This window comes from Asterias rubens, chromosome 13, assembly GCF_902459465.1.
Source record: "Asterias rubens chromosome 13, eAstRub1.3, whole genome shotgun sequence".
NCBI lineage: Eukaryota > Metazoa > Echinodermata > Asteroidea > Forcipulatida > Asteriidae > Asterias > Asterias rubens.
Genome location: NC_047074.1, coordinates 5832726 through 5844810, shown reverse-complemented (window position 1 = coordinate 5844810; position 12085 = coordinate 5832726). Strand labels below are relative to the sequence as shown.

The following is a 12085-nucleotide window of genomic DNA, read 5'->3' as shown; positions in this document are numbered from 1 at the left end:
CGCCAAGTTGTACACTAAACTATTAGGGTTACTTATTCCTGATTGGCCTGACTAACACAAGCTCTGACTAACTTTCATATTAAACGGCAAGCTGCCAGAAAACTTATGATTGTTGGCCCTTTCTTGTCCTTGTGTACCTGTACTCGTGCTTTGAGAATGTTGGCCCGTTATACCCCGAGTAACCTACAAAGGCCGTGAAATATCGTGACTATTAATCTGTGGGTTGTTCGCAATTATTGGCCCTTTATACACACTAGATGTTTGAAACCTTTCCGTATTCACGGTACTCGTGCTACCTAACTCCTCGGTGGCAGAATATTCAATGACGGTTCCCAGAAAGACAAGCACCCTTTCCCCGAAATGCATTGCTTTGGTTGGTTGAAAAGAACAATGGACCCACGTCTGAATGCGCCCTGACAATCCCAATCGCTTACCCCGACTGTGCAACGTGACTATAATTATGCATATTTCCCGGTGTTAAATCGGTTTACTGCGTTACGCATTAAACCCTAATAAGGTTTAGATTTGAGTTTATGATTGGAGTATGGTTATTATAATTAGCGCCTCAGACAGTATGCAATGTAATTAATTTAGAAACTGCAGTATTAAGTGGATATGCAATCCCTTACTACCCAAATCACATAAAGATAACAGAATTAGTTTAATTCAATTTTATGTTTATAAACCAATGAGTGGTCAAGGAGTGAAACTGATCATGCAAGGTATAACTCTACGCAGAGTCAAACAGTTTGAGTATTGAGTTAACATAAGGTGTTCAACTTAATAAGAATGTGAAAGGATATTCTAGTAAATAAAACCAAAGAGTTATGGCCAGATGTTGACAGGTAGTATTCTTTAGAAACTGCACCACGTGCAAGTAATATGGGAAACATATTACATACCATAAAAACATATAGAACCAAAGCTAGCTGGATAAGTTTTAACAAAACGCAATGTTCAAAAACCTGTGATACATGTAAACAAGCTCTCCCATTTGTCTGACTGCTACATTTCTGACATACATTGTAAATGTACTCATAAATGAGCGAAGCTCATGCAGTTACATTATATGGTAGTTCTTCAAAACAATCCCACATTTTTACTGTTACATTTTTATTATCATTGGTTAAGTTAATTTTGTTGGATAGTTATTTATTTGTTTAAAGACACTGGACACTTGGTAATTGTCAAAGACCAGTCTTCTCACTTGCTGTATCTCAACATATGCATAAAATAACAAACCTGTGAAAATTTGAGCTCAATCGGTCATCGAAGTTGTGAGATAATAATGAACGAAAAAACACCCTTGTCACACGAAGTTGTGTGCTTTCAAATGCTTGATTTCGAGACCTCAAATTCTAAATCTGAGGTCTCGAAATCAAATTCGTGGAAAATTACTTCTTATTCGAAAACTACGTCACTTCAGAGGGAGCCGTTTCTCACAATGTTGTATTCCATCAAACTCTCCCAATTACTCGTTACCAAGTGAGGTTTTATGCTAATAATTATTTTGAGTAATTACCAATAATGTCCACTAATGTACCGTTAAGTCTTAGATGCAATATCAACATTTGTTTTTAATGACAATTTTACAGGGTTAATTCTTACTTTATCAGCAACCCTGATTTATTTAGGACCAACCTTAGGGGTTCTTTGAAAAACAAAATCCATTTGAACATTAAACAGTTGGATTCCCTCCAGCAAACTTCCAAAGTGCTCAGTGCTGAGTTCTAGGGATAAAAGAGGAACAAAACCACCAACATTTAGAAACAGACGAATAAAGACACAAATACACGACTTGAGTTATGAAATAATCATCTACATATATTGGATGCCAGTAAGTACTAATATGTGCATTGTTGCAGGATACATGTATAATCACAAGGTGCAACCTCAACTAGTCCATTTTGGAAGGCCCAGCTGAGTGAAGTGGAAGAGCCAGATTTCCACCGAGGCATTATACTCTGCAACTATGCACGAATGAAATACATTCAATATTTGTGTTATAAAACACACTCGTGTTAGCTGGTTTTACCCTTATAATGATGTGTGAAAGCACTGTATACCAAACAAAAACTAATAATATTCTTAATCCCTGATGCAAATTAAACCTGATGTCAAAGAGCACTTAACAGTACACAACTACACTTGTATGTGTTTTTTTTTTTGCACACAATTTGTATTACCGGGAACTCGGGGCTTTGTACAAGGAAAATCAGATTTAAAATTGCAAAAGCAAATACACGTAGTAGAAAATGATTTTAAAGCACCATTTGAGGTTAAGTTAGCAAAAATTTAAATTCAATTTGTAAAAGACTAAACATTTACAGCCTTTTGATAATTAGGAGCATGAAAAGACAATGAAGGATCTTGAATGAGGTAACTGAGTTTAAGTGTGGTCCTCTGTGTAGGAAATTGAAGTAAAGTCCCTACCTAAACACGAAGGGAACCGTTCTCCTTGCCAGACATTGACTAGTGACGAGCACTAGCCTCTTTAGCTGCAATGATCAATGGCACAAGTGTCTTCAGAGGTTTGGCCATCTTCAAGAAGGGATGCTGAATGAAGAAAACAATACAATACGAGCTTTGTTAATAACAAGTGATTGGGGTTTAGATGGGTAGATAATCAGACACTCCGGTAAATATGAGGAAGAAAAGAAGCAAAAATGCAACAAAGACTTCTTAAAATTGTTACACATGTAAAACAGTTGGTAGTGTACAGGGTGTACTTCTTGATATATTGTAACTGGTAATGTTACAACAGACCCTTGGTTTAGGCCCTTGAATTTTTTATTTCAGTTTAGATGTAGATGCTCCATGCTCTGGCTTAATGCATTCAATAAAATTGTTCTCTAAATCATAATTTTTTATGGCTACATAGACTCCGGAACCTTGAAAAGCATGGGGTCCAGGGCCTTCCTAAGGTCTCAATATTTTAGATACTCTGTGGTGCAATCTGAGCAGTTTCTGGTAATAATCCATTGAATCAATTTCTCCTTACATCACCATCTTTTGTTGTTACATTGACTTCTGAACGGTAGATTTTGACTCCATTCAAGTATTGGGAAGGGTTGTTGGACACATGACAATTGTTTTGATTGGCTTGATGGGGGTAACTTGATGCCTTCTACAGCGCGGCACAGGAATGGAAACTGAATTGTATGATAGAAAGCGTTTTTTTTTTATTTAAGACAAGTTTTCCAGTCGTTGACAGTAATTTAGCTTAGGGAAATTGAGGGGAGGCAATAAAAAAACGAAAAAAAAACGGCACTTCTGGACAACATTGTATTTAGAGTTTGAAGCAAGCAGTATGAAGCCAGTCAGCCAGGAAACCTCTACATAACAAAAACAACACCAACACTGGGTTAGAATTCCTATGTAGTATGTATTATAACACCCCTTGCAAGTATTCTGCCTGCTCATTGGTTTAGAGCGCATCACATGACATGTCTTAGTTTTGCTAAACGACGGCCGTGTGATAGTGCGTCGGTTTGCCATGCGCTAGTCCGAAGACTAGCACACGGCGTGCAGTACCCAGACGTCCGTTGCGTGTACGAGGATGATAAATTAATAGTCTGTAACCATTTCAGATTGCACGACACTACATGCAGCACAGTACAAGTGTTTGCAATCTGTATTCGCGTCGTCCGTGGATTGTAGCATTCAGGTCTGTAACTTAATAATAATAGTACAGTATTTAAAAATGTTTGGGGTGTTATAAAACAAATATTGACTGCTTTTATTGTGCAATGGTTAAAAACTATGACTCCCTCGGTGATCCCCGTAGCGTTCTATTTTAGATAGAACGCTCCCGGGGATCACCTCGGGAGTCATAGTTTTAACCATAGCACTCGAAGCAATCAATATTTGTATATTATCCACCAAGCTGGATCAAGGATTATAAAGCAAGGACTCACACAGTGTGAGCCAAACAGACTCTTAATCCTACCTCAAGAAGCTCAGTGCTGCCTACTCTCTTCTCAACATCAGTCTCTAGACACTGGGCTAAGAAGTCTTTAAACACTGGTGACAACTTCTCTGGGTTTTGGATTTCTGGAGTACCATTTGTTGCAATAAGGTACAGAGCCTAAGGTCAAATGAAAACAAAATAAAGGAATTCAGCCGTGCATTTTTACTCAACCTTGACTTGCAAATATTGATTTAGCTACATGTACAAAACACACATGTACATTGAATGCTGCATATTTGTATATGTTGCATTGAATCAAAGCTTGTAGAATATTTACTGGCAACTTAAAGGCAACACACTGTGATTGAGAAATAACTTTACTCATAAATGCAAGTTTTCTATTGCACTTGTAGTGACTGCTTCTTTAACTCATTCACAAATTGTAAATAAAACAACTGTACAATAAACGCAAACCAGACACCGGTAACTGGTACCCCGTAAGGTACAGGGAATGTATACAGTTTTTACTGGTGTGTAGACATGTGTGATGTACAGAGCAGCCATGTTTTATACTGTTCTAAGCCATGAGAAGTTGTGTCAAAGTTTATCATCATTGTCATCATTCGATGTTAACTGTTTCATCGTGAATTGTCATCATTTTGGCAAGTTTATAGTAATCATCTGTTTTGTATGCCCTGAACAATCAGAGACAAGAACAACTTTCCCAAATCTTGATGACATTACATAGTGGCTGTGAGTCAAGTAATCAAGTCAGTCTTTGTTATTTAAATTTACTACACACTCATGAAAACCCTAATACTGTACATTCAAAGCAAACTAAACTGTTGTCTATTGATAGCATTCAACAACTGACATGTTTGCCCTATACCATCTGATGTATACAGTATGGTTAGTTGAGTTTTGTGGCAAATAAACCTACAGGGGTCATGAGTGGGACTGGAACCCTTAACCATTTGACATCCAATGACGTCTTAACCCCTCAATTTGTCCTAAACTGGCTCCTTTCAGACAGTTTTTGACACCCCGAAAAACTTGAGAGCAGCCATTAAAGGGACACGTTGCCTTGGATTGTTCGAGTTGCTCCATGAAAAGCGTTTTGTAACCGTTTCTAATGAAATGCATATGGTAAGAAAGATTTTTTTAAAGTAGAATATAATGATCCACACAAATATGCCCTGAAATTGTGTGGTTTTCCCTTTTTCATTCTGAACTAACATGGTCGGCCATTTTATGGAGTGAAAAGTTTGACTCCACAAAATGGCGTGACATGTTAGTTCACCTTGTTCAAGGACAACAATGCAATTTCGAAGCTGTGTGGATCATTACTGTATGTATATTCTACTTGTAAAACATCTTTCTAACCATATGCAGTTTCATAACAAACAGTTACTAAACCTTTTCATGGAGCAACTTGCCCTATCCAAGTCAACATGTCCCTTTAGTTTTTAGCGTGCAAATGCATGCACGTACAATACTATGCTTCGCTTTGCCCGTACTAAGGGACAGAAGGTACTGGTGTTAATGCTCCTTTTTTTCAGGAGGGAAAACATTTGTGACCCGCTCTGACGGAATGAGGAATGTCTAGTAAAGTTTCATTTCGTGTAATTTGACACCGAACATAATCATAACAAACAATTAATGAAAATTATTGAATTTTTAATTTTTTTTATTACTACACTTTTAGGTTGCCTAAATCTTGATTAAACTTACTATGGTCTTACCTTTTCGTCAAAAGATTACTAAAGATGTAAAAACAGACGATTTCTGAGCCATGTTCTTGACGTAATTATCCAAAAATGTTCCAAATCCCACGGGACAGACAGCGAACATTCATTGAAAACACCAAATTTGGCGAGCGTCGCAAAACTTTTCACACAACTTGCATAGCGCCACCAAGAGTACCATTGGAAAGCCAAAGATTAGAGGTGTCTAAATATAGCCACCAAAAACATGTGTCAACACTGAAAGGGGTTCAAAGGTCACCAAAGGCAAACCCTGTTTTATCAGCGATGACATCTCTCATTCATAAATCCGCGTCGCGAGATTTAGTATGGCTCACAGACCGAGGCGTTGTTTATCCATGCAGCGTGTGAGAGTCCGATCACCCGACCCGGTCTTGTTGCCATAGCTAGTTGCAGCGCTGGTAATACGACAATGTACACACGAACACTGCGCGCGTACCATGCACAAACTTTGCTACACGTACGACGTATGGAACAGTGGAATGTTTATCGAACGTTGGGAAAACAGTGTCTAATTTCCATCATTGTTTTGTGGTTTTTCAAGGTTGAATTGTTCCAAACCAAAATAATTCTGAATGTTAAAGGAATAATCTTTCAGTTAAACTTCATGCTGGGTAAGAAATTTCGCTAAAATCATGAGAAACATGAAATTGCGAATGTTCCCTGGTCTTCAAGCCGAGTATACCCGTGGGGGTTGATGCTATGCGCTGAGTGACAGCTGTCTTTACTATGTTTTGACTTGACGGAACAAAACTCGCATTTCAAGTTGGAAATATCAACGCAAATTGCTCTAAAATTTCAGGTAAACATTGTCAAACTTATTGGTGAAATTGTCTACACATTACAATCTAACTTTTCGTTGAGTTGTTTGTTCATTTTGGTAATTTTGTTTGCCTGACTACGGGGGGTTAAAAATTGATGTTTTCGTTATCGTAAACAAAAATATTAATATTATTTTAATGAGTGTGTGAGACGTCGCGTTTTTTCAAATTAATTTTTATGGAGTTTGTGTTTTCCAAAACGGGTCGTAAAATTAAGCGTCAAGGGCGTCGAAAATTCCACATTGTTTCAGACAGGAAGGTCGTATGATCTTGATTTTTATTTCATTTAAAATATTAAGATTTGCTTGTTTGGAATATTATGAAATATGCAAATGTGAAATTCACTAGACAATCCTCATTTCGTTAGAGCGGGTCACATTTGTGCTTACTAGTAACAAGGTTACCAGCCTAGATGTAACTTACCCTGAGTGGATTCTCATTAAGATAAGGAGGTTCTCCTTCAATCATCTCAATAGCCATAATACCAAGAGACCAGATATCCACCTTAGGTCCATATTGCTTACGGGTTACAACCTCTGGGGCCATCCAATATGGTGTACCAACCATAGTTGTACGCTTGCTCTGTTCAGGAGTTATTTGAGCACAGAAGCCAAAATCAGCTGCAAGGGGTTAGAACCGGAATGGTTACACATCACATTCATGATAATTATTACATTTAACCAATGCATTGTTCTTCAGGGAAGACTTCTACACTATAGAGTATAACTTTCTAAGGTTTCACTCATCTTGACTTCCCTTTCACTAGTCTTAGCCCAAGAGGTTTGTTTGAATGTATTGTTTGACCCTGTACACCACATGATCAAAACAGTCTTGAATCAAGTCTAGTTTTTGACCCTCTGGTTTATACAATTGAATCTAAAACTGAACAATGGCACCATAACTCCCCTGAACGCTGCACACACTTAAAGGGTTTGGGTCCTTTTTTGTACAAAACACAAACGTTCACAGATTTACATTAAACTTACACGCCTTAAAGAAAATGCTGAGAAAAAGCTGCCTTTGTGCCTAAATATTAGTTGCCGATGTGCTGTAATTTTGAGAAATGACTTAAGAAAATTATTTGGGCATCTTCAACAGGTTTATGCGACACTCCTGAAAAACTGCTCTGTGATTTTCACTTTTTTTTCCTCAAAACTTTTAACAGGTAAATGATATTACATACATCTTCATTCAGAATGAGTAGGGATTTATGTCATGGCGAGAAAGTTGATCTAAAAAGGTACCAAACCCTTTAACTGACAAGGTATTTATAATTCAGCTTTTTAAAAATATTATATTGAATAGCATCGTACAGTAACAACAATCCACAGACAGAAAATCAGGAGAGGTTTGAGGCAGCATCTTGTGTAAATCTCTTTTAATGTTGGTTCTGAGAAGAACTGGTGGTTGACAACTCAACCCAGTCAAAGATTTCTCTTAATGTTGGTTCTGAGAAGAACTGGTGGTTGACAACTCAACCCAGTCAAAGATTTCTCTTAATGTTGGTTCTGAGAAGAACTGGTGGTTGACAACTCAACCCAGTCAAAGATTTCTCTTAGTGTTGGTTCTGAGAAGAACTGGTGGTTGACAACTCAACCCAGTCAAAGATTTCTCTTAGTGTGTGTTGGTTCTGAGAAGAACTGGTTGTTGACAACTCAACCCAGTCAAAGATTTCTCTTAGTGTTGGTTCTGAGAAGAACTGGTGGTTGACAACTCAACCCAGTCAAAGATTTCTCTTAATGTTGGTTCTGAGAAGAACTGGTGGTTAACAACTCAACCCAGTCAAAGATTTCTCTTAGTGTTGGTTCTGAGAAGAACTGGTGGTTGACAACTCAACCCAGTCAAAGATTTCTCTTAGTGTTTGTTGGTTCTGAGAAGAACTGGTGGTTGACAACTCAACCCAGTCAAAGATTTCTCTTAGTGTTTGTTGGTTCTGAGAAGAACTGGTGGTTGACAACTCAACCCAGTCAAAGATTTCTCTTAATGTTGGTTCTGAGAAGAACTGGTGGTTGACAACTCAACCCAGTCAAAGATTTCTCTTAGTGTTGGTTCTGAGAAGAACTGGTGGTTGACAACTCAACCCGGTCAAAGATTTCTCTTAGTGTTTGTTGGTTCTGAGAAGAACTGGTGGTTGACAACTCAACCCAGTCAAAGATTTCTCTTAGTGTTTGTTGGTTCTGAGAAGAACTGGTGGTTGACAACTCAACCCAGTCAAAGATTTCTCTTAATGTTGGTTCTGAGAAGAACTGGTGGTTGACAACTCAACCCAGTCAAAGATTTCTCTTAGTGTTGGTTCTGAGAAGAACTGGTGGTTGACAACTCAACCCAGTCAAAGATTTATCTTAATGTTGGTTCTGAGAAGAACTGGTGGTTGACAACTCAACCCAGTCAAAGATTTCTCTTAATGTTGGTTCTGAGAAGAACTGGTGGTTGACAACTCAACCCAGTAATAGATTTCTCTTAATTTCTCTGATGGTTGACAACTCAACCCAGTCAAAGATTTCTCTTAGTGTTGGTTCTGAAAAGAACTGGTGGTTGACAACTCAACCCAGTCAAAGATTTCTCTTAATGTTGGTTCTTAGAAGAACTGGTGGTTGACAACTCAACCCAGTCAAAGATTTCTCTTAACGTTGGTTCTTAGAAGAACTGGTGGTTGACAACTCAACCCAGTAACAGATTTCTCTTAATGTTGGTTCTTAGAAGAACTGGTGGTTGACAACTCAACCCAGTCAAAGATTTCTCTTAATGTTGGTTCTGAGAAGAACTGGTGGTTGACAACTCAACCCAGTAATAGATTTCTCTTAACGTTGGTTCTTAGAAGAACTGATGGTTGACAACTCAACCCAGTAATAGATTTCTCTTAACGTTGGTTCTTAGAAGAACTGGTGGTTGACAACTCAACCCAGTCAAAGATTTCTCTTAATATTGGTTCTGAGAAGAACTGGTGGTTGACAACTCAACCCAGTCAAAGATTTCTCTTGAATAGCAGAGCAAAAGGCTATGCAAAATGTGTCAGCTGCTTTTACAAAATCATCATTTGCTACTCAATATTACCATTCAGTGTGCACAATTTTGTTTCAGTCAAAATATTTTGCTCTGCAAAAATGCTTGATGAAATGGTTCCCTGCAACCACAGATAAAGGATGACAGATAAAGAACGCACTTACTTAGTTTGACATTTCCATCCATCCCTAGGAGAATGTTATCACTCTTAATATCTCTGTGAATCACATGATTAAGATGAAGAAACTCCAACGCTTGCAAACACTAAACACACAGATATCAACAAACAATTCAATAAATGTATACCTCATAAATTGAAAAAAGTTAGATTGTTCTTCAGAACTATTAATCTTACTTGTAAACTTTAAATTACAACAAATAAAAAGGTTTCAAAAATGAAACTATTTGTTTGAAACTTTAACAAGTGCCCAAGTCCACTTGGGCAAGGTTACTTGTGTAGCTCAAATGATGCACAAATGGAACTTTGCAGTTGTCTAAGGTTTTGTGAAATCATCAGCTCCTTTGTGATTAATGAGGCTTGACATGATGCAGAAAAACAAGTAAACATGTCAAAATTGAGTTAATGTACTATGAGGGCTAATTTGCTTACCACTTATATAACTTAAAGGCACTGGACACTATTGATAATTACTCGAAATAATTGTCAGTATAAGTGACAAGGGTGTTTTTTCTTCCATTAGTATCTTGCAAATTCGACGACCAACTGAGTTCAAATTTTCACAGGTCTGTTATTGTGTGCATGTATGTTGAAATATACCAAGTGAGAAGACTGGTCTTTGCAATTATCAAAGGTGTCCAGTGTCTTTAAGAACTATCTGAAGCAGACAAATGGAAAGGAACACAGTATAATAGCTGAAGAAAAATAAAAAATCATGAAACAACATAAATCCCTTTTATCCACTTTTTGGCTTATTAAAAGTAATGTGTATGCTTGCCTCTCGACACACGCTTGCAATTTGACCTTCATCCATACAAGTTTCTGTCACAACATCTGTCAAAGAACCACCTGCCAAGAACTCCATCACAACCTGTGGGTAATACCATACATTGCAGTCAAACCAACAACCAGTATATTGTAAAAACATTGAAGGAATAATCCCACAATGTGAAAAAAACAACCAACAGTTCAACCCTTAGAATCACCAACAATGTGTATCTTGTAAGGGCAGTTAGACAGACAACCAAGTGTTGATAGTAAATGTAGAAATTAAAATTTTCCAAATGTTGCACGCTGTGACGGGATCCATGGTGTTTTGTACACCCGAGGGGTAAAATGACCGTAAAATGACCGAGGCAAAGCCGAGGTTGCCATTTGCCCCCCGAGGGTGTACTAAACCCATGGACCCGATAACAGCGTGCAACATTTGTTTTCTTATACCTTGGTAACATTATTATTCCTCTCCTCTGTCGTCTTCTTCAAACATTAGGCCTAAAAAAAAATATGTTGGATTGCCCTATCCCGACCGACCGTAAAATGAGGAAAATCTCGGTCGCGTTTTTTTAATTATTTTTATTTTCGTTTGTATTTTCCCTTTTTTTTTTATACTTCAGAATTGTGATTTCATGAATATTTTATGCTCACAAAATGGTAGATTTGACACAATTTTTTGTTTTCGGCTGACTACTTCTGGTCAACAACAATCCAGTGCAATCATGGCAACAACGTTCACCCAAAAGCGCAACGGAGACCAATTTCCCTCTCACACATATCAAACCGCATGCCCGTTTATCCGACGTCACGATTTCACTAGGAACCAGTCTAACAATCCATTAAACAACAGAGGGCGCTGTTGCCAATAATGCCCTTATATGGAATCGTTCATTTATTGAATGGACGAAAAACATGGTGAATGAAATGACTCTCGGAAATAGTTTTTGAAGGACTTTGCAAAATTAAAGACACAAAAAGAGTGCTTGAAGCGAGATTTATAAGATGAAATACCTTGCTTGTTTGACGACCAGATCTTTCATGAAATGTTTATGCAGTTTTGGGCATTCATTGACATCTCTCTCAAAAAAAAAAATAAATAAATAAATATCCCGACCGACCAACCCAAGCAAAAAATCGCGTGAAAGGGCAATCCAACATATTTTTTTTTTGTGCCTTATTACGACGGAGTATGCATTGTTTAAAAAGTAGATGAACAGTTGCTCAAAGAAACAATTCTTCACTGTTCCATCGAACCTTGGCTGTTTTGTACAAAGCGCTGGAAATCAACCAACAGTGGGAATGTTCAAGGCAATGTAAACCGGTTAAAAACCTCATTTTATCCTCCACGCTGGGCAGCCATGGAACATGCGTCTTTGTATCACACCAATAAAACTTCACTATTTGTTACCGAGGTGTATAACAAACAGCTGGGGATGGGTGACCATAAGCACATAAGTCTGTGATAAGTAGGTAGAGCTATTCAAAATTGGGTCCTGGTTGAGTTCAGTGAATTTAAGCCCAGTTCATACTTCCTGTTAATTTGGTGTCACAGCTCAGTTTTTGCTTCAATATTTCGGACAGCTCAACTCTTCCAAATTTGTTTGTTGCGAATTTGTGATGCCAAAATTCACATAGC

General features: G+C 37.8%; 1 protein-coding gene across 1 annotated transcript in view; it reads right to left on the bottom strand.

Annotated features, from left to right (window-relative positions):
- Positions 1–1462: 1462 nt before the first annotated feature.
- Positions 1463–12085, bottom strand: part of LOC117298321 (serine/threonine-protein kinase PAK 3-like) — a 30056-nt gene continuing 19433 nt past the window's right edge. Inside the window, exons 10-15 of the mRNA XM_033781501.1 lie at positions 10454–10546; positions 9662–9761; positions 6918–7114; positions 3950–4087; positions 2434–2556; positions 1463–1730 (exon numbers count right to left, since the gene is read on the bottom strand). Coding sequence (XP_033637392.1) covers positions 2473–2556; positions 3950–4087; positions 6918–7114; positions 9662–9761; positions 10454–10546 — 612 coding nt within the window. The 3' untranslated portion in view covers positions 1463–1730; positions 2434–2472. The remainder of the gene's footprint in view (positions 1731–2433; positions 2557–3949; positions 4088–6917; positions 7115–9661; positions 9762–10453; positions 10547–12085) is intronic.